Source organism: Acanthopagrus latus, chromosome 16, assembly GCF_904848185.1.
Source record: "Acanthopagrus latus isolate v.2019 chromosome 16, fAcaLat1.1, whole genome shotgun sequence".
Lineage (NCBI taxonomy): Eukaryota > Metazoa > Chordata > Actinopteri > Spariformes > Sparidae > Acanthopagrus > Acanthopagrus latus.
This window is the reverse complement of record NC_051054.1, coordinates 11,418,902-11,441,052: the sequence shown is the minus strand read 5'-3', so window position 1 is coordinate 11,441,052 and position 22,151 is coordinate 11,418,902. Positions and strand designations below refer to the sequence as shown.

The 22,151-nt window shown below is 43.0% G+C and overlaps 1 protein-coding gene across 1 annotated transcript; it reads right to left on the bottom strand.

Moving 5' to 3' along the window:
* Window positions 1-530: 530 nt before the first annotated feature.
* Window positions 531-3,858, bottom strand: LOC119004842 (cannabinoid receptor type 1B-like). Its single transcript, XM_037072113.1, has 2 exons — window positions 3,575-3,858; window positions 531-2,911 (listed from the first exon to the last, which is right to left on the bottom strand). The coding sequence occupies exon 2, from the start codon at window positions 2,845-2,847 to the stop codon at window positions 1,429-1,431; it is 1,419 nt and encodes a 472-aa protein (XP_036928008.1). The 5' UTR covers window positions 2,848-2,911; window positions 3,575-3,858; the 3' UTR covers window positions 531-1,428.
* Window positions 3,859-22,151: the final 18,293 nt, after the last annotated feature.

The window sequence follows — 22,151 nt, the reverse complement described above, 5'->3', positions numbered from 1 at the left end:
ATCACTGATCTACAGTTCCATTCATTGGTGTGATCTGCCTACCAGAAATAAAGGACAATAGATGGATGATGTTTGGTTTATATCCACAGGAGGGCAGTGTAACACAAAAAAACAACACAGGGCCTTAGCAGCTGTGGGTACCAAATAGTCAGGGATCACAAGGTAATTTAATTGGTCATTAATAAACATGTAGATTTGTTCATCTGTATATAACAGTATGCATTTTTTTCCGTAAATGTTTGTGAAAAAACATTTTCATCTTTGAAGTCCTGAAAAAACTCCTCTCCCTTTCAGCTGCTCATTATTCACTTCCACGATCAGACCAATGGCCTGTGCCCTGTGGTCACAACAAAACTTAGCTTTGGGGCAAACAAGCCAAAAAAAATTATTCGGCCCATGGCTCTAAAAGAAATATTGTCACAATCTTTTTCTTTTTCTTGTGTGTGAGTTGGCTGCAAGTGCTCATGTGATGTTGTGCTGGGATTTTGCCATTTTATTGAGAAGAAAAGACACCAGATACGTCGACAAAATTAAGATAAAAATAGACAAACTTCATTTATTTATTGAACTCATGTCCTTGCTTACACACACCATCATGAGACACAATGGCACAATGGATGCTTCACAAGTGTAGCTTCTCACAAAACGCCGTCACTGTACCATAAGCGCATGAGTAATAACCAGCTATGTTACATCCCGACTCACTACGGACTAAAGTTTTGATTTGATCAGAAAGCTGTTCATGTTTCAAAGCATGACTCACCATTTTGCCTCGCAAAGTAAAAATAAATAAATAAACACAATAAATAAAGTAGGATAACGTTTAAATGTCAAATTTCACAATATCATGGTCTTACAGAAGCATCAATAGTTGATTTCAAATCACTAATGGGATGCTAGGTTTACTTACAAGCAGTGCATTGTCATTCAAAACTGACATTTCTCATGAAGGTAGACACAGTTTCACCTTGCATTACCACCACAATATTGCTATGATGTGGAGAAAAGAAAAAGAAAGAACCAAACGGAAATGTTCTCTGCCTTAAAACCGAAATCTCCAGCTCCCCACACATTCAGACGGCAGAGATGACGGAGCGGAGTGTGAAAAATAGGCCCTTGTGCCAACTGGTCCTCGCGAATGTGACTGTTGTTCACTGACTGAAGTGAAATCAAATTGGCATTGTCAACCAGACAAATCATTTCTCAGTAACAGAGCAAAGAGAGCGTCTCCATCGTCACACTCCACTATAGTAACATATAAATATTACACGTTTCAGCTTTAAAGCAACAAAAACTTGATTTTCAGCTCTGTATCAAAGCCATTTTTTTTTTTTTGGCACATTTCACAGTAACAGAGCAGTGCACGAAGAGGGTCGGGGATACTCTACAATATCTTCACAGTTGTATCAGAGCGGTGCCGCTTGTCTCTTAGACCGGCTCTGCTGTAGAAGTCTCAGTCCCTCCAGAAACAGTAACCTGGGCGACTTTCACCCGAGTCTTTCCGCAGCCGGCTCCGTCTTTCCCCGCCCCGCCCGCTGTGCCTCTCACACTCCTGCTGTTCCAGTCACTCTCAGTGCTGTTGTCCAGAGTCTGCGACGCTCCCCGGCACATATGGCAGATGTTGACGAAGGCCCTGCGCAGGTCCTTGCTCCTCATGGCGTAGATCACAGGGTTCACGGTGGAGTTGAGCAGGGTGAGCATGCTGGTGAAGGCGAACACAGTCTTGATGAAGTCGTTCACCTTGCCAAAGAGGTCGTAAACCATGATGGCTAGGAGCGGGCCCCAGCAGATGATGAGGGCCACCAGGATCAGAACCAGGGTTTTGGCCAGACGGAGGTCCATCCGGGCCTGCTCGGGCCTCACCGTCTGAACTTTAGTCCCCTCGGCGGTGTACACGATCACACTCCTCTGGGAGGTGCGGCTCAGCATGCGGACAGCGTGGTTGTGGGACTTCCAGAGGATGAACATGTAGGCGTAGATGATGAACAGGACCAAGATGCTCGTCATCCCGATCCAAACCATCAGGTACTTCTGGTCGATCAGAGGGAAAATGTCTGAGCAGACGGAGTTGAGGCGCTTGCAGTTCCACCCCAGCAACGGCAGCAGCGAGAACACAATGGAGATGGTCCACATCAGGCTGAAGGCGATGACTGCTTTAGTCTTTGTGACGATGCGTTTGTACGACATGGGCCTGTGGATGGAGATGTAGCGGTCGATCGCGGTGAGAAACAGACTGCCGACAGAGGCGGTGAAGGAGGCGATGACCCCGGCCAGCTTGAAGAGGAAAATATTGGGGCTGTCCTTCCTGTGCAGGACGTGGAAATCCAGGAAGCTGTAGACAAAAATGATGCTGCCTATCAGGTCAGCCACAGCCAGGCTGCCTATGAAGTGGTAGGAGGGTCGAGATCGGAGCATCTGGGAGTGCAGAATCACACACAGCACCATGAGGTTCTCCAGCACCGTAAATGTTCCCAGGGTGAGCGCCAAGATGGCGATCACGAGCTGCTGACCAGGAGAGAGGATCATAAAACACTCCATGTTGTCCACCATGTCCTCGCCGCACTCGCTCTGCACAGAGGTGCCATTGCTTAGCAGAAAGTCTGAAGCGTTGGTGGGGAAAATGGGAGAGAGTCCGCCATAGATGACCTCCTTATTTCCGGGGACCAGTCCGGGGAAGGGGTTGCTCACCGAGGCAAAGTGAGGCTTCTCAAAGTTAAATCTGCTCTTGATTAGAGTCGAGTCGATGGAGGGGTCGTCGTAGCTGGCGTCGTTAGAGCCGAGATACTGGACGCCCGTTGTGAGCGTGCTCATTGTGGTGCCTGCTATCCTGTGCAAAGCCAACTTCATGGCTGGTGTGTGGCTACGGAGGAGCTCAGTGGAGAAACAGCATTAGACCCGCGCAAAAGGACATCTATGAAGAAAAAAAAAAAAAAAAAATTTCCATGAAGAGAAAAATATTAAATACATAGAATGTGTTCAATTGAATTCTTAAAAATATCTGAGTACATGAAGCAGCATTAAGATGAACTGAGGAATAATAGAGTGAAAAATGAATGTGCTGCTAGGAGATATTGGGGGAATCTGCGCATCAGCCAGCTGACTCCAGAGCAGATGCATCCCAGACAATAGTGGGAAACTGAACAGTTGATGACAAACCTGTGCAGCCTCGGGGGAAATCATTGCATTAAGGATGTAGGACAGCCCGGGCTTTTCTTATTAATTAAAGGAGGTCATTAAGCATTAAGCTGTTTTTTTTCCCTCAATAATCACTGGATTAATTAGGCATCAAGGGAGGGACAAGATTAAGAGCGCACATGTCTGTCTAACGATCCATTTTACACCTTTGATGCCAGTAATGATAATATTAATTATTAACAATCAAGTTTACATGAAGAGAAGAAAGACTGACAATTCAATAAGACACGACCCGTCGAGAATGAGACAGCTTGGATCAAAGCTATAAGAAGAAATTAAAAAATGTCACCGAAAAAAAAATAAATAAAACTAACTCGAGGAAGATTTGTTAGAAAAGTACAAATTAACAAAACAAAATACATAAATAAATAAAACGTACCTTGATTTTCTCAGTGCAAACATCTCGACTCGATCCATGATGATCCAGAATAAATTAAAATAAATAAATAAACTAAACTGGGAGTAAACCAGTATGATGCTGCTGCTGCTGTTGTTGTTGTTGTCTCCACCAACAGTTTTCAGCACAACTCCAGAGCTGGAAGCCGGCGTGAAATCTGAATAGTTGTTGTTGTTGATGAGTTGCCGGTGGGATTTGTCGTGTGTTGGCTCCCCCAGGCACCGCCAATGTCAAACACAGTGGAGGCAGACATGAAGCCGGTGCGGAGTGGAGTGTTGGAGGGAGCGGGCTGCTTTTTGTGCGCCTGCCGGTCACGTGGTCTGAGGTGTTGGAGCGCAGGAGGGAGCGCATCCATCCACACCTCTTTACACGGCGGCACAACAGCTGCTGCAGGCGACACTAGAGAAGCCAGCCTTCACCCGTGTGTTTGGTCGAGACTGGATATGTAATTACAATAATATAGTTATAATAATTATATGATGGCAATAACGGTTTTCCCGCCCTCTGTAAGTGTTTTTATTATTGTCCTCTGAAGAAATGGATAATAATTGGGTGTTTTTGTTGGATTTATTTGTTTGTTTTCAGCCTAAATAGGGAAATATTTCAAAGCTAATTGTTCAAACATCTTTATTCACATTACACTTGTAGGATTTCACTTGTTAAAAGCGGGCTAACTGGAAGTCACACTTGAGGAAATGTAAAGATATCATAAATCAGAATTTGAACAGTCAAAATTTTAACAATAGAAAGTCCGAAATATCTATTTTTTTGCGATAACTAAATGAAAAATTTGTTCTCAGAGGAAAATATGGTCCACAGAACACTGTTTGAAACGTGCTGTCAGTTTGTTCATTCAGTCATGGAAACAAGGAGAGCAGGCATTCAAATGTCTTCCCCAAAACTACACAGTGCACCTTTAAGGTCTCTGATATTAGATGTATGGTTTGTTATTTTGCCGATAAATGTTTCAAAAACTACAAGTAAAGGTAAAGTTAGGCATGTTACATCATGTCTCTTTGGGTTGACTGATTATCAGCCTGGTTACTCAGCTTTTTCCTTTTTTTGTAGTAATCTGATGAAATTCTAGTTAAAGATGTGCTACTTTGGCTCTGATGGCGCATGTAAGTTGCAAACTAACTAATACCTAAAGTTATATAACAGTTGTAGGTAAGTAAAGGTGTGATATTTGCCTCCAAAATGTAGTGGAGTGGAAGTACTATAGCAGAAAGAGCTCAAAATTGTAGGGTATTTATTGGGTAAATATGCGTAGTTATGTTCCATTGCTGTTTACATGTTTATTCATGTTATTCAAAGTGCGAACAGCCAACCTTTGAAAGATCCATCCATCCGTTCCCTCCTCACCCTCCGTCTTCTCCCTCTTTGCTTCGTCTGTCAGCGGGGGTTCTTTTTCTTTTGCAGTGTAAAGATTTTTCAGTTGTTCCGCCGTAACATGGCAATAGCGACTGGGGAAAACAGTGTCACTTTCTGTTGTAGTTGTTCAATCACACACGCACATCCTTTGTGGTGTGATTTGTCGTTCATTTTTGCAGTACAAATGGAGCCCGGCGACAGACTGAAGGGCACAGTGAAAGTGAGGTTTGCAGGGAACCAAAGGGTGACACGGGTCATTTTTCCACAGCCATTACACTTTGCAAAGCACATGAGAGCGTATAAAAGTAGCACTTAGACTGTTGCTGATACTTCTATATGTTTATTTTTGGTAGCTGGGCATTTTAACATTATAGTATTACTACTGTTACTTGAGTAAATCTGAACACTTCTTCCAGTGCTGCTTTTGGAATATGAATATTACAGTCACCTCATGCTGGTAGTAAGATTAAAAAAGACACCGCACGGCGTTGGCGGCGCAGTGTCGCAGGCGTCAGCACTGTTACTTCACAGCGAGCAGGTTCTTGGTTCAAGCGCTCCGGCTAGCTGGAGTTTACATGTCTGCGTGGGTTTAGTCCAGGTGCTCCGGCTTGCAACTTACTCTAAACATGTACGTTTATATGTTGAATGGTGGCTCTATTGTTACTATTTGTCAGTGTGAGCATGAATGACGTTTCAGTCCTGTGATGAGCTGGAGAACTGTCTGGGGTCGCCAGGGTTCAAAGGTTGGCAGCCAACGTTTCTGCAAACCGCTGATACGTGCCATAGGCTACATCCCACACTGTGATTTCAACAAAACATGCCACATCACATCTCACACGTGTTTACGGCCTGGCTTTTGTATCAGGAGGTGGAGGTGATGATGGTGGTGGAGCTGCAGGCGAGAAGGCTGCAAAACCAGTGACTGCAGCTCACGACTATGTTTCAATCAATTTGTAAGCGTGACACCACCGGATAGTTTTAAGGAGACCTTGGGACAATTTCCGGCTATTTGTGATGACAAAAAACACCCAGACATTTTCCACCCAAACAGGTGTTTTAAAACAAAGCATGATGTGTTTCTATCACTAACCACCTGGGAGTTGTGCCTAAGCCTAACTAGAGCATAGATTTTGAGGACAATTTTGTCACAACATATAATAAATATGCACATAAAGAAATGTCTGTTTCAACATATCCATGTTTTGCAGAATCGAACATTTCTGACATTTATTCCAGCAGTTGCCAGTGTCAGCTGGGAACAGCTCAAGGCCTCCGCGACCCTGCAAATATAAGTGGTTCAAAATAACAGAAGATGGAACTCACGGTGTAATTTGCATGCAATTTTAAGTCACATTGCGACTGAAAGTCCATTCTGAATATCCTCCACTATTTATCTATTTATTTACTGCAGTTGGGGGTCACATGCACACACTATTTAGAGTCCTTTTCCTGTCCTGCGCAGCTGCGCAATTATTTCCACTATGCACTCCCAGCAGAGCTATCTCCCAAATTACATGTATCTTGTTGTGGAAAATACATGACATTTGGCGATGCAACATCATGAGAAAACAATGAAAGGCATTGCACATGATGCCAGTGCCTCCAGATCTGGCAGAACAGAAGAGGCTGAGGAGTCATCCAACTAATTACTGAACACTTGTTATGCTGTGCTTGAAGCAGATTCAAGCAGCCATTGATCACTAGAGCATATCTAATATGTACATTTTTATCAAGACAGTTTACACTTAGGGACTGACGGTTTAAGTGAAATGTCTTTTTAATGCCGGTTGATTGTGGAAATCCTCTGTAATCCTCTATAGGCTTCAATGCTCTGTGATGTTTTTCAGGGTAAAGTTTTTTGCTGCGACTTTAGCTTGAAAGCAGCATCTATCATCTCTCAAAGCAGGGGGCAGAGGAATCCACAGTCCACATCCATCATAATAATTATCATCAATATTTCAGTGTCATCCTCACCGAAGCATCAGCGAGGGAGACAAAGCTGTCTGCGCTGACAAAAGGCCTCCATATACGAATGTAACAGCGAATCGTCAATTTTTCTAAATCCTCTTCCACCATGTGGGCCGCGCAGTTATGGGAGGCTGCTGCTATTGTTTCACGTCCATCTGTCTTTGGTGCTGAACACTGCAAACTATTTACAGTGATTGATTTCTGGGAGGTTTCCTCATGAAAAGGCACCACAATGCATCTCATCAAGTATCGATCCTCCTCAGCTTACAGTGAGTGGCTGCCTGCATTACGAAATACTTTCTCTCGGTCTTCCAGTCCTCTAAAATATAGAGACGTTTCAAGCAACAGACATGTGAACTAAAAGACATTTTCAGGGGGAGACCACTCTGAGCGAGAAGTTACTTGTAAAATCACAGCGCAGGAGGCGTTTTTGGTGATGGAAATGTAGTCGCTACACACAGCCCGTTGCAAGACAAGACACTAAAGCAGGCTGTCTGTCTCTGATGTGTTTGTGTCGAGAGGTTGGAAAATGGGAGAGAGTGGAGAGGGAGGGAGGGAGGGAGAGGAGGAAGAGATGCATAAATAGAGAAGGGGAGGAGGTTGTGGCTGAACACTGACAGCTCTTAACAGTTTCCTAATCTGCCACTTCTATATTCTGTTCCTCCCCAGCTGGAGGCACTTCATGTTGTAGCCAAGGTGGCACACCAGAATGAGGCTGAGCTCGATTCAACCCAGCTCAGCGGCGAGGAAAAAGCCCAAATCGTAATGTTCTTACTAAACGTATTCAATTTACACGCTTCATGCCCCGTACAGTCGCGCGCGTCATCACCGGCTAGCACCAGTCATCAGCCGCCTGCCTGCTCATTATTCACTTCATCACACGATTAGATGAATCAAACCTGGCCTCGTTGAGCCAATCAAAGGTGTTTGTTGATCCCTCTTACCAGAGACTTTTAATTGAACAAACAGCCCCACAGCCGGGGAACATCATCAGAGATAATAAGAGGGAGAAGTGAGGAGCGGAAGTTCCCCGTCACTTCTCTCTCTGCTGGATTGGATTTCCAGGACAGAGCTTCCTCGCGGGGAGCAACGGCGCAGCAGCGAGGATGAAGAAGTTGTGACTTTATGCCTTCAGCGAGGGAGCTTCATGCTCGATAGAACAAAAAGAGATCAACTGTCCGAACCGAAAAGTACCAGTATGACAAGAAAGACGAAAGAAAGATGGAAAGAGAGACAACACAGATGAGATGATAATTGTAATTACAGGCACACATTTGAGTTTTTAACTAAACTAGTTAAGTTGCTGTGTGGAGGTTTCAGTAAATCCTTGTTAATGATGACACCGGGGGCCACTAAGTGAATTTTGCTCTGTATCTTCTATGCACTACTGGGCAACGGCCACAACACTGATGTGATATACTGCAGATAAGAATGTAATTGACCTGCATCATGTTGATAAGGTTTAAACAAAGTCACACTGTTGTTATTGTTTGACTAAATTTACACAGATTGTTTGTTAGGGCCAGTGGATTCCACTTCCAAACTGATGTTAGCTAGTGTCACGCACCGTTTCTTGGCCAAAGAGCTGCAAGGCACTCGGGTGTGTTTCAAAGTCGTAAAGTAGTAACCTTCCATCACGTAGAAAGTGGGCCACATGTTGTTATAGGCAATGGTTGGGTCAGTGTCACATTTACAAAAAAAGGACCCAAACGAGGCACAGAGGCATGCAAAAAGCGAGCTCTGATGAGCGCTGAACACCGGTCCAATAATCCAAGATAATCAAAACGCCAGGCAACAAAGACAATCCAGGCAGCTAGTACAAAATAAAACAAGAGACAGCGAAACCAAAAATCCAGAGCATGACAGGGTGGATTGTGTGAACTAGCCCAATTTTGAAAGTAACCAAAAAATCCCCAAAAGCCACTCCTCCAAAAAACTCAGAGGTGAGACGTATCAGCGGCTAGTTCGCCATGTGTAACAAGCACTTTTACCACTTTTAGTGAAATCAATACATTTAAAAACAAAATAAAGCTGCCTCAAACAAACATCAGTCCAAAGACTGGCTCCCTGGTCCAGCAATTACTTCTCTTCACTGTGGGTGTATGTGCTTTTTGCTAACTGTGTTAGCTGCTGAACACAGCATCCAGGGCTTATTAAAGGCCTGTGAGGGCCGCAGGCACAGGATTTTTCCATTTATTCCCAGCGCGTTTGATTTATTCATTGCTGCCGGGTGTTTAGAGATTCTCTACAAATACGACCAAAAATTCTTCTAAAATAACTTATTGAACCCTTTAGGTACTGCTCTAATCCGTTGACACTCTGGCAATACAAAGCGATTGATGCATCTGAATTGCTTTGAATTGTTTCTTTTAAGCTTTAAACAATTTGAGCGAGCTGATTAGCTCGATTCCATGAATTCCCGTTGCAGAAATTAAGGCTCTCGCAACAGAGCAGACAGAATAACAACATAATGGTCAGTGGGTAGAGTCCCCTTCATGCACCATTTAGTCATATAAAGACCTTTTTTATCTCAGCAGAACACAGCGGTAATCACAAAGGCTTAGTGGGTGGTTCAGTGGATGCTCACTTGTGCAAACACCATGCAAATGAAACGCTACAGGCACAGATGAGTTGCTCAGGCGGCGGTGCAGAGCGTCAAATCACGGCTCCGTCGAGCTGTTTCTCCCAGTGTTGTTCTTCGTGGTCTCCAGGTGAGACAGCACCTACAGCAGCGGCCTCGTAGCCTCGGAGGAAACTGCAACCCAGAACAGCGATGATCTCCGCTCGCCTCGCAGTGCCAGTTGCCTGATTCAGAGCCAGTTAATAATTCATTTGCCCCACCCAGCTGCAGAAGCTCGCGGAGACTGACGAGGAGCCCAAATGGACCTGACTGCCATGAGACCAGCAGTCACCTGTAATCACATGGCAATTTTTCTGTCGGGAAGAAGGAGAGTAGTTGGGAAAGTGAATTTATTTTTAGCTGTTTGCTGCCTTTTATACACATCCTTTTTTTTCCCTTCATGCGTTTGCAGTCCTTTAGCATGACTTCATTACTTAAACCTGACATCGCTGATCTTCGCAGCTACCAGGGCGCCGCTGGTATTTAACGTTAAGTTGATGTATGAACTTTTTAGTAAATTTCCTCTTTTGACTTTCAGCTGATAAGAGGCGCCACTGGCTGTCTCCTTGTATTTCTGGCCACTTGATGAGTTTTAATTCTAGTGTTCACCCTCGTTTTTCACCTTTGTGTGTCTCCAACAACTCCTGAGGTAACTGCGAGAACTGACCCATCACGTTTTCGGTGGGGTGTACCTGTCAGGTGTTGTTTACGGATTGAAATGGACAACATTTCCATAAATCATGGTTGGAGAAAAAAATGTGAAATGACAACTTGAAAAAAATCACTTTAATAAGAGTAATGATGATAACAAATCAGATCCCGAATACCTACAGCACCCGAGAACATGTGCTGTAGGCCACAACTTTCGATTCTGGCATCGCTCCTCCACAAGAACATTTTGTACTGACCGGGGTAACTCACGCATCCTCATTCCGCTGCCTGCATCGTGTTTATTCTCCCATTACCGGCAGAGGCATCCAGCAAACAATATCAGAGTGCTCTTACATCCCTGAAGACTTTCTTTCATCACAGAGATACTTTGTGTCTGCAGCTTTTAGCGTTATCACACGATGAAAAAGACTCCACGGCGAATGAGCTGGCGCTGAAGAACAAACAGCTTCAAAGTGGTTTTAAATGTTTTCTTTTTTTTTTTTTAGTGTTGCCTTTATTCCTTCCTCACGTGGTTTATAACATCAGTAACAAGTCTGTGCAGTGCATTTATTTTAATTCCCCTCTCTGCTTTTAGTGCACTGAGAGGAATTTTAAAGCAGAGTAAGGGTTCATCAAAAAAAAAGCACACAGATTGCAGGAGAAACGAAGCACATGGTGTCAATGAGTCCAAACACATTTGCGGTGAGCAGCACAGAGCCATTTGACTTTTTCTTTGATAGATGCTGGCATGTGATTTGCCATCAGTTGCACGTGAACCATTACTATTGATTGTTGTGGGACGTGCGTGTACTCATCAGCCTTTAAGGGAACAAAACCAAAAGCGACTAATGAAAGGCAAACTCAAAAAGGGGCCCTGATTCATAAAAGTCGCTCTTCTCCCTTTTTGATATTTGGCACGTTGCCTCAAACGTTCCATTGAAGCCTCCCCACGTCCATGCACAAAAATGTGTCTGCGAACAGATTAATTTAGATTTACTGTCCACTCAATTATGAGAAAACTCTTTGACGTACCTATCCGTGAATATTTCATTTAGGCGCAGTCCACGGTCCTCGGTCCTGGGCAGAAACAGCAAACCACAGGGGGTTGAATAGAGTCTGAGGGTCACAGTGGCTGTATCACATAAACTGTATGCTGTGGCCTAGTTATTAAAAGGTTGGGGTTAAAGATGAGCAGGTGGGAGATGACATTTCAGCTGACATTTCAGGGGAAGTATCAACCACCAACCAGGAAACCACACTTGTACTTTTTGAACTTATTTGTTCGTCTCATTTTTTTAAGCAGTGATTTAATTATGTGAGCTTTGTTTTTCTGGAAAAAAACAAAATGAATGTTTGCAAATGCATGAAATGAGCATGGTGTAATGTGTCAATTATGATTTTAGCTAGTGTTTGTTTAACATTTCTTAAGAAGTGTTAAAAGTTTTATGGTAAGAACTAAGTAAAGTGGTCCTATAGAGAATATACAGAGAGTAACAATTGATAGATTGTTATTCTATTTTAACTGTTTCGATTTTAAAGGTCCAGCATGTAGGATTTAGTGGCATCACCCTGCAGATTGCAACCAGCTGACCAATTTGTCTCACCCTCCTCTTCATCTGCTGCTAAAAATGTGAAACATTTGCACATTTCACGAAACATGCAAAGCACCCGTCTCCAGAGCTGGTGTTTGGTTCGTCGAATGCATTTGACCTGCAACCTGGAACGCCCTGAGTGTGACATTCGAGGAAAATGACCAGCCGTCTCCGTGTGAATACGTTCAATTGAGAGGCCCTGCTCCCGTCTGTGGATTTCTCAGTTTGCGCCTCCTCTATTCCTTCCCTTGCCTCCTCTCCCCAAGTCTTAGTCCCTCCCACCTGAGATGTGAGCAGACGAGGCAGGGAAGAGACACTAGAAGAGAGGAGTCGAGGGAACGGGCATTTAACAAAATGAGACATCTGCGCTTCAGAGCCGTGTATTAAAGCGATCGTGGACTAAATATGGCGCGTTGCAGAGCTGCATCATCCCCCCTTAAAATAAACCATCGCACATCGAGGGATTGAACCTTGACAAACTCGTCCATGTCCGCCTCTCAATTTTAAAGCACATTTTCGTAGGAATGCTTTGTTGCGTCTTTCGCACCATCACATAATTCAGCTGACGCATCCAAGGGCTGTAAGTTCGCCGATTGTTCCTTGTGACAACAAAAGACCATTTCTGACGCATTGTTAGGTCAACAGACACCGACAATCAGCAAACTGTCAGTAAAGGAGCAGATTTTTTTGAAAAGTACCAGCTCATGAAGACAGATTTGATTATAATCCTTGTCAGGTAGAGCGCATATCTCCTCCTCCTACAGCTATCACAGCCATCTGGGCTGGAAAATAGATTGATGGCTACAGAGCATAAACAGCCCTGCTGGCAGCCAGCCATTAGCCATCATGCTGAACTTGGCGAACAGAGACGATGCCTTCACTATATACCTACAAACCCCCCGCTTCATAACACTTCACAGCTTGTGACCTAATTGACTTCAGGCCTACACGTATGTGGACTAAACTTTGAATCATCTGTGGATATGACACAGCAGTATATTACAAAACCAGCACTGGTATAGGATTTAAAGTACAGACGCTAGAAGTTTGGGATAGAAAGTAAAGAAACTTTTAGAAATCATTTCAAACTTCCAGGTATTCATGTGTTCTCCGCTCCCCTCTTGTTCTGAGGTGTAATTTCTCTGCTGTGACTTTTGTCAGACGCTCATAAGCAATTCGGATGGAACAAATATTTTTCAGGCCGCCTCAAAATCTCTAATTTTCTTTCCTTTTTGCCGATTTGTTTTCCACGCTGTGCTCGAAATGCTGTCATTAAGAACAGCGCGGCCCTGCAGAGAACTCAGACGATTATCAATCTTATTTGTGACTGAGAAGCTGTGGAGATTGTAAAAGCCGCACCGTGTCTTTGTTAGTGTTTCAGGTGCGTCGCCATGGAGACAACAACTGCACAAGGTCACCTGGCTCTCACCAGTGTGCGCCTGTGTGTGTTTAACTCTGCAGAGACCCTGAGACACAAAAGAAGTCGTCCACAGTTGGTTTGATTATGGCGTCTTAGAGGGGCAGCAGATGAATGTGTCGTGTTCAGTTTCTGTTATTATACAGGCCTATCAGCACGACAGGATTGCTGTCATCCTTCAGGCTAGATTGCTTTTTCTTTTGCTGATTGATGCTGTGTGCCTGTTGGCCTGTCATCCAAACGCCTTCCTCTGCCATCCCTCCACACTGTGCGGAGCCCGAGATGTACAGCGTTGCTGATAAAAATCATCTCTCATCACCGTCAGTGCGATCATTATGGGAATGGGTTGCATTTTGATAAGCAGGTTCACCTCCATTCATCTTGAATCATTTGTTGGCATCATGTTATTGTATTTCTGTCAGTGGCTCCTTTTTTTTTTGACATACATGGGGAGCGACAGATCAAGTTATTATGTTAGCTGCTCAAGGTCTTGGTGACTCACTGCTGTAAAAACTCGCTCGCATAGAAATATTTACAGTGAGTGCGAACCCACCCTGATGCCACCTATTGGTCTGTGGACCACCACAAAGAGTTAAACTGTTTTGGATTATGGCCATCGTTATCTGCAGTGATCATATTTGGACAGGAGGGTGAAGCTGGGGAGGAAATCCTGACTGGACCCTCGTGCGAACCTGCAGGCATGCCCTGGTTGTGACCAAGCAGGAAACTCCTGGGCTGAGAATTGAAGCCAGTGCCCAAAGTACCAAAAACTGCAGTTCCTTAAATAGCCACTTGAGGCTGACTCCAGAAGTGAGTCAATCCCCATAAAGTGCCCAACTTGTCTATGGCCTGGTACAAAAAATGGTTCTAGTCTCTACAGCTAATTTGTTCCATCATGACAACTATAGCGCAGGTGATTATTATTATTTTTATTTTTTTTATAGAACTCAGGTAGTGCTAAGATGGTGATGGCTGGTACCACCCGTGTCATTTTAGCTCTTCAGATACCTATATGTGATGTTTTGGTGGCTCTGTCCACAGTTTTATACAGTCAGTGGTTGCATACCCTCCTTTATCGTCTAATTTACTCTAAATGGAACCATAGATTACAAAATTAACATCATGCTGAATCGAAGATGATTCGAGAATAAAGACCATAGACTCATTAGGAAACGTGGGAACTGGGAAGAAGGTTAATTTTCTCACGAGATAGCATACAGCGTGAATCTGTTTTGAAACCAGTGGAGCCCCCTGCTGGCCGTTGGAAAAAATTGTTGCTGCAACCCCGAAGGATCTGTTAATGCTTTATACAGTCAGGGGTTTACAGCTTCTTGTGCTGGCACCATGTGGCCAAATAAGAGCCAAAGAGCAGAGCAAACATTATGCAAACAAGGGTTACTTGTGTATCTGTTGAGGGCTATTTTCAGCCTTAGATTTGGGGCTCTGGTGTGTATCTATGGCCCCAGTAGGCCCATGTGGAGTCCAATCAAAATAAACTACAATACCCTTGTTCGTCGTAATGAAGGAACCTGGCAGCCAGCGGAACAGTGTGGCTCATATTTTGCAATTTTAATTGTTTTTGGCCAACCATGGCGCTCTGTGGCACGGAGGAAGAAGCTAAATCGGGTTTTGGCCAGGCAGACTGTGTTTGTCAGGAGGTTCAATTCATTGTCGGTGTGGTTGGTCTTTTTATGGCATTACACTCTTTCTTTGCTATTTTAAGTCACAATACCAAAACTCGTTTCTCAGAGAGGGGAATATAAATACACTTCTGGTTGTTATCTGTAGGGCGTTCTTCAGTCTCTTATCAGAATATGAGTAACATTACGAGACAAGTTGTATTAGTTTTGGGTTCATACAGGTTCAACCCCCATCAGTCTCCTTCAAAAACTGGTCATGGATGAGGTCAGAGGTCATTGCCACCAGAGTCAGGAGTTCATTGTTAAGTTGGGATTGATTAATGACGTGTCAAGCAGCAACACCTGTTCCTACGAGATGAAATCAGCATTTAAACTGTTTCAGATCCAGTGAATGCGAGGCTTTCGTGTGCATTTCACAGCTCGCTTTGCCAAAGAGTGTGTATCTGTGTGAGTGTGTGTTAACGTGCGAGAGAGAGAGAGAGAGAGTTAGTGTTAGGATGTCTGTGGCATCAGAGAAGGTGTCTAAATCATTTCTTTGATGTATGAGCACTGGGAGCTCGGGACCGAAATCCTAATATTACATTATTAAAGCCGACAGTTTTTGGCTATAATCATTAGAAAGAGGAGTTCATGTGAAGTCTTAATGCGTGCTATAAATGTATTAGAAATGATTTGTTTTTCGTCTCATCTCTGAGGTGTCATTACTGTCCAAACAGCCATCTGGATGTGATTTAAAAAGCTAACATTAAGACTGTTTACAAGATAAAGGCTAGTATGTCTTTCATTTTCTTAGGATAGACGTAAAATAATGTTATCTACAAAAAAGCTTCCCTGTCCTTGTCTTGTTTTGAATTTATATTTGTGTGTTTGTGTGACTTTGTATGCTACTGCTCACATCAACACTGCCTCTATTTGTATGAAAATTGAATTTTTATTCATTCCCGCAGAGTTTTTGTGTGTGTGCAAAATACAAACCTTCAGGGATGCCAACAGCATGACCTCCAAAAGGAGGACACCTATCTTTCAGTCCTGACAAATAACCATAGAGATGTTGAAAAGATAAATACGGGGGCGGGGGGGCAGAATTGCAGGGGAGGTTGGAAGTACTAGTTGATAAACGCTAGACTTTGAAAGTATCGTCATTTTGTTCTGTTCGTCTTCCTTTTGTTTTCCAAGCCATTTTACCTTGAAGCTGAAAAATAGATAAGAAAAGCAAAACAGCCTCCTGAAAATACAAAATATTCTCGTAATTGTCAGAAAAATAAGGCAAAACAAGAAACAAAGGTTGTTCATTCCACACTGTATCACAAAAAACCTCTTTTTTTTCTTATAGATGTGACAGTCTCAGAGAGAGAAGTTTATCGTGAACGTGGCACCGGACTGTGAGATCATGAAAATTTAAGCGGTTCATCTCCTTGGGAGCTTGAATGTGCTCTGTCAGTGCCCTCTGTTATTTAGAGTGAGATGCGAAGTAAATGTTTTTACCTAGAGGTGCAGTTTCACAGCAGAGTGTGTCACAGATGTCAGTGTTATGTTGGATAAAAACACATGAGTGCATGAAGGTGCAGTACCAAACACAGGGTAAGGTGTGACAGCGGTGTCACACTTCATGCGAGCTGGGGTGGATGGATGTATCGAACACAGAGCTTTCCTCCAGGGTTCATGTCCTCTGTGAAACCAAGAGTCACTTGGCTTATTTCAACTTACAAATGTAAGTAAGACATGCGCTGCAGATTTAACCAATGTCAAGTACGGCACGCTTTTCCTAATACTAACCAGGTAGTTTTGAGCGGACGTTACATATTTACTGATCTGCAGGATTGAGAATGTGTACTTTGACACTTAGGAGAAGCAAAATGTTGACCGGCCTGTGTTATCGTATTGTGCAACAAACAGCAAAGATGGCTACATGGACCAAAAGATGTTACAGAACATAAAAAAAACATGTAAAAAAAAAAAAAAGCACTCAATAACAGATATAATGGCAGTTCAATGAAATGGCAAATGAAACAGAATTTAACAGGAACATCACGACCACAAGTCAGACACACAGCTGAGGGTCCTCACTGAACACGTCTAGTTGTTTTTTTAATGACATCAATCACATTTTTTGGGAGGGATAATCACGGAAAGCAGGAAACATTTTTCACTATAGGCTCCACATCTGACACGGCTGCTTCTTATTTTAATCAGGCAGCGAACGGCGCCCTGTGGTGGGTAACCTGGTGTCTACATCCTGTATGATGATCGTCTGATTGTTGAACGCTGTGTTTATGACATCAATCAAGAGGGCTGTGGAGTGAATTACATCCGCAGCAACTGGTATTTAAAGTTGTTTGGTATTTTTCTTTATCACAACATCTAAACAGGTATAGCAAGTAAAGCACATTATCATAAATATTATATTACTGCCAAATGATTTGACCACCTAAAGCAGTGTTGTCCCTAGAACACCAGCAGGAGAATAAACCTACACATTGACCAATGTTTACCAAGTAATATTAATATACATGCTTGTATAGATGAAAAATTCAATACCAAAGGATTTTATTTGGCTGTCTGATAAATGTTTTTGTCTCGCACGGCTTGCACAAACAAAATGTTTTGGTGTGATGACTTATAAATTGAAACGCCATATCGCTGAGACACGTCAGGATGTGTTCAATCTCCACCAAACGTGCGATCAAAACAAATGTAAAACCGGCGAGGGAATGATTTAGCTCCTCCTGACAGAATCTTTCACAAAATCTAATTAGGCAAAAGCAATTTCATGAGCGCGCATTATCTCACTTCAGCTATTTCATGCAAGCAAAGATTTCGCTTCCCAGCCTCGGAAACAGGACCTCTGGGCCCGTAGGCTGCACGGTAGAAGCAGGATATGTGATAAATTAAGCGAAATCAAATCTTTGCGGAGTGAAGTTAATTAAAATAGGTACAAATCCCACCACTGAGCTGGGCGGAGGGGCTTGATCGATGAGATTTAGATCAAAACCAAATGATGTATGTCGCTGTGTCATAAAGGATGGAAACCTCTCCTTACTGTCAGGTCAGTCTCTAGTTATCATGCGGTATTACTGCTGGGATCAGCCATTAGTATGTGGGCACGTTTAAAGGAACAGGTCGGCATTATGGAAGATATGCTTAATCGCTTTCGAGCCGAGAAAATTGTCACTAGTAAAAATGCAAGCGAATGCCAGCAGCCTTATATGGTTGATAGTCGATATATTATATTATTGGTATTTAGTTGAATTAGCTTAGCATAAACACTGTAAACAAAGGGGGGAAACCAGCTGCTGGCTCCACTGTGCAGACATGCAAATTGTATCTTCTGGCACAGCTGTTGGCGCGAAAGCAAATAAGCATATTAACCAAAATGTCGACCCATTCCTTCAGCCTACAATTTATTATACAAGAACATTAATACACTCTGAGTGTCAGAGGAGGACGCGCATCAAAGCTGGTTTCTTTCAGGCTAACCTTGCAACAGGGCAGCCGTCACAAAAGACAACATACCTCTGGGTCTGTGGCGGCACAAAGAATCCAGTTGTGTCAGCTGAGGTTTGATTTTTTATTTATTTATTTATTTTTTGGAAACGCTTAAGTATTATTCATGCACAACAGGTCACAGGAGTCTGAAAGGAATATTAAGTATATTCATTATTCAGGAGGAGCTATGAATCCGAGAGAGCCGTGGCAATCACATTAGCAGATAAACACAGAGGACAAGGAAGACGCCTACGAGTTCCCGTGGGAGAGCTTCCAATTAACACTCAAGCTTTCTCCCTGACATGTTAGCTGGCTCGAGAATGTGAAGAGCTGGAAGACAGAGTGCTCGGGCGTACTCGGAGGGAACGCGTTATTTTTTAAAGGTGAAATATGTACATTATATATAGTATAGATGGGGGGAATTTTGGCGTTGCGGTATGTAATTAAGACACCAGAGACACTTTGAATGTATTTTTTTCTTTGAGATAAACAAGTCGCACACGGTGTGATCAGCCATGACCTTTTTAAGTCCTTATTTCTAAAGCTTTTCCTTCTTTTTACTTTTTCGTCTTGGAAGCTGCCTATCTGTCAAGACTGAAAAATCTTAATTATCATTTAATGGATTGCCAAGGGTTGTTTTCCCCCTCTAGCACCACCATGAGGTTGACATTTGTTAAAGTGACAGCAATAGACAGCCACAAAAGTTAGTTAGTCCTAAAACCAGGAAATAATTTAGCATTTGTGCGCAGGTTCCCTCGTCTTAAAGCTGAAGGGTGATCTTTTACAGGTTTTGGGTTCATTCTAATTACTTATCTTCAAAGTTTGTGACCAAATACCTGCAAAAAAAAAATATTTCTGTTAGCTATTTTCCTTTAGTCCTATTTAGCAAATGTTTGTGTGTGCTAAAGCTAAAACATTACCTGCTATAATCGGTGCGTTACCAGTGCCATGCGCACATTAGCGTGCATGTATTAGCATGAGCTCAACTGCGCCAGCATTCTGGTATGGCTGTACAGTAAGTCGTACTCAGACAGTAATGATAGTCTATTTAAAGCCTGAAAGATGTTTATTTTGGTAATTTTGATAATGGCAGGTGACACTTTTAGTAGTTTTTGAAGTTTTAGTAGTTCAGTCTTGTATGAAAAAAAAACCTGCCTAATGACGGGGGTCCTCTTAATCTACCTGTTTCTAACCAGCTCTCTGTTTTGCTCCATTGTCAAACATACCCGTGGGCAGATCTACTGTTCTGACGAAGCAGTTTCCCTCCCTCTCCTCTGAAAGCGTTTGAAAAAAAAAAAGAAACCACAGACATTTCTTTTGCGGTTGTCTGTGGCCTTTTCACTATTAGAGCCAAACACTGATTCCCACTTGATCTCTGCGTCATCCCTGCAGACTCTTGGCCCCTCAGTCGCCTGGCATCACCACAGTCTATGTTTTATTTAAACGCTTGCTGCTCGTGGCAATTATCAGAGCCGGGGATCCTCTGAAGAGAAGAGAGGGGGGCGTTTTCTCCCTCCTGTGGAGCAGAAAACTGAAATTAATCCTGCCCCTCAGGAACGCACCGAGTAAATTTTGAAGACTACAAATTAAGCTTACAGTGAACCGAGGAGAGCATTGACATTGCAAATGCAATACATGTGGATCGTACGAATACACTTTTGAAGAGCCGGCTGCTCCTTGGTTTAGCGGTAGTTTTCAACAAAGTCTCCCCCTTTTCAACTACAGCTTCGTCTTGTTGATGTAAAAAAAAAAAAAGGGTGTCATTTGAACTTTTGCAAACCTAATTACCATCTGAGGAATTAAGCACTTCAGTTCTCTTACCTTTTTTCACCATGCACTCATGACACATTTGTTTTTATCCTAAAAGACCATGCAGCACAACAACTCAGTGAGACAACATTTTCCGATCTGCATTCCAGCTCCACTCTGCACACACCCTGCTGATAGCGGTTTCCTCTGTGGTTCGAGGGACTACTTGTACTCCCACTGTTCACCACACTGCCCACAAAGGCTGATGTTATTGAGGCAGACAGCAGCCTTTTCAGTGCTGTCAAACAAAGAAAAGGGCACCGCTATGGCAGTGGTGCCTCTGAAGCAGCGAGGGCAGCTGTGTGGACACACAAGAGAATATATAACCAAAAACCCCAAAGACAGGGAAAAAAATGGGCCCTGTTCAAACAGCAATCTAGGTTCTGTATTTCACCAGGACATCTTCACTTCTCGGACCGTCTGGATCTCTTTTTTTTTTTTCCACATCTATTATGCGCTTCTTCAATGATGGCTTCCCCTGCCTGTGCAGACTATCAAGTTCTTCCTCTGCACATTACAAACAAACACTTAATGGGTGTTGCAACCCGAGATGAGAAAATGTGCCACTATCTGTGCGCCAGAGGATTTATTTATTTTTTAAAATTTTTTCTCTAACAAGGGTGTTAGGAGCAGAAAATGTGAACGCTTTTATTAACTGCAAAATGAGTTGAGGAGGTAATAAACATTTTTTAATTCAAGCTCTGACAGTGTAAAGAAAATATTTAGACACCAGGATGAAGCTACGTTTCCTCATAAAAACAAGAACAAATTGTTGTGGAGTGTAATCCCACCCCCACTCCACCCCCTGAAGATGCAGGATGACTTGAGAAACCAAGGTGTTAATGTATTCCAGCTTGGAGAACGCCGAAGCACACTGTGTGCACTGATGTGACATTAATGACACAAACGGGGACTGTCAAGTTGCACATTCACCCACACATGCAACACTCACAGTTCCGAGGCCCGCTGGTGATATTTTCCAACTACCGGGCAGCTTCCTGCGTGTGATATCGACTGGATTTCCGGGGGGGGTCTCCTCTAAGGGTGCGTTTTTTTGTTTGATAGTGATGCTGACAGGACAGAGCAAGCACGACTGACACACTGTCAGTTTCTGTCAGTCAGCCGGAACCTCATGTTTAAAAAATCAGGCTCATCGACAATTTGTCACGGCTCATGTTTGTCTGTTGGAAACCGGTTGGGCTGAGGTTAATATGAAAGTGCATTTATTCCAGGAGAGAAGAAAACAAGATGAATGTTTCAATACGTTCAAATAAAAGCATATTCAGATTTGTACCGTGCTTTAGAAAATGGTGGATCAAGGACATAGTGTTTTCTTTGCAACAGTGAGGAGAAACACACAACATTTCTAGAGCTTCACAGCCAAACAATCTCCTGCAGCACTCTCCCTATTAATTGAGGTAGATGGGGACTTATTTTAAAAAGTAAAAAACAACCACAAAATACATGAAATGACTGGGTACAGCTTGATCCAAATGTCAGGAAGCCCTGAAATTCCTAAGTGATATAGAAAGATGTTATTTACACTCTTGTGCTGTCGAGTTCGCTGACCCACAATTGGGTGCGCAAATGCTTTTAGCTCGGCAGCTACAGTAAAGATTTTGGCTATGTAAAGGCTGTAAAAAATGCATTTCCAAAAATCAATTTTGGATCTCGGGGGATTCTGATTCAGTAGACTCCGAGCATGCCGGTTGAGTTGTATGCAGCCTATATATACTATATATACTATATATATATATGTAATTCAGTTGTGTTTAAAACAAGTCCCCATCTGTTTCAGTTAGCAGAAAGCTGCAGCACTGTTTTACCATGTATCTTCACAAATGTTTTGTGGGATGAGAAGATAGTGATTTTTGGGTGAACTTATCCTTTAAGTAATGTGGTCTAGGGTGTTTGCTTGTTTGTTTTTTGTTTTTTTGAGGCTTGAATACAAAACTTGATTTCCTGCATTTTTGTGAATGTACACACAAAATGTTGCCTTCTCTCC

What these genes read in the sequence shown, in the direction of transcription:
- LOC119004842 (XM_037072113.1), bottom strand. Translation starts at nt 2,847, where the DNA reads ATGAAGTTGGCTTTGCACAGGATAGCAGGCACCACAATGAGCACGCTC.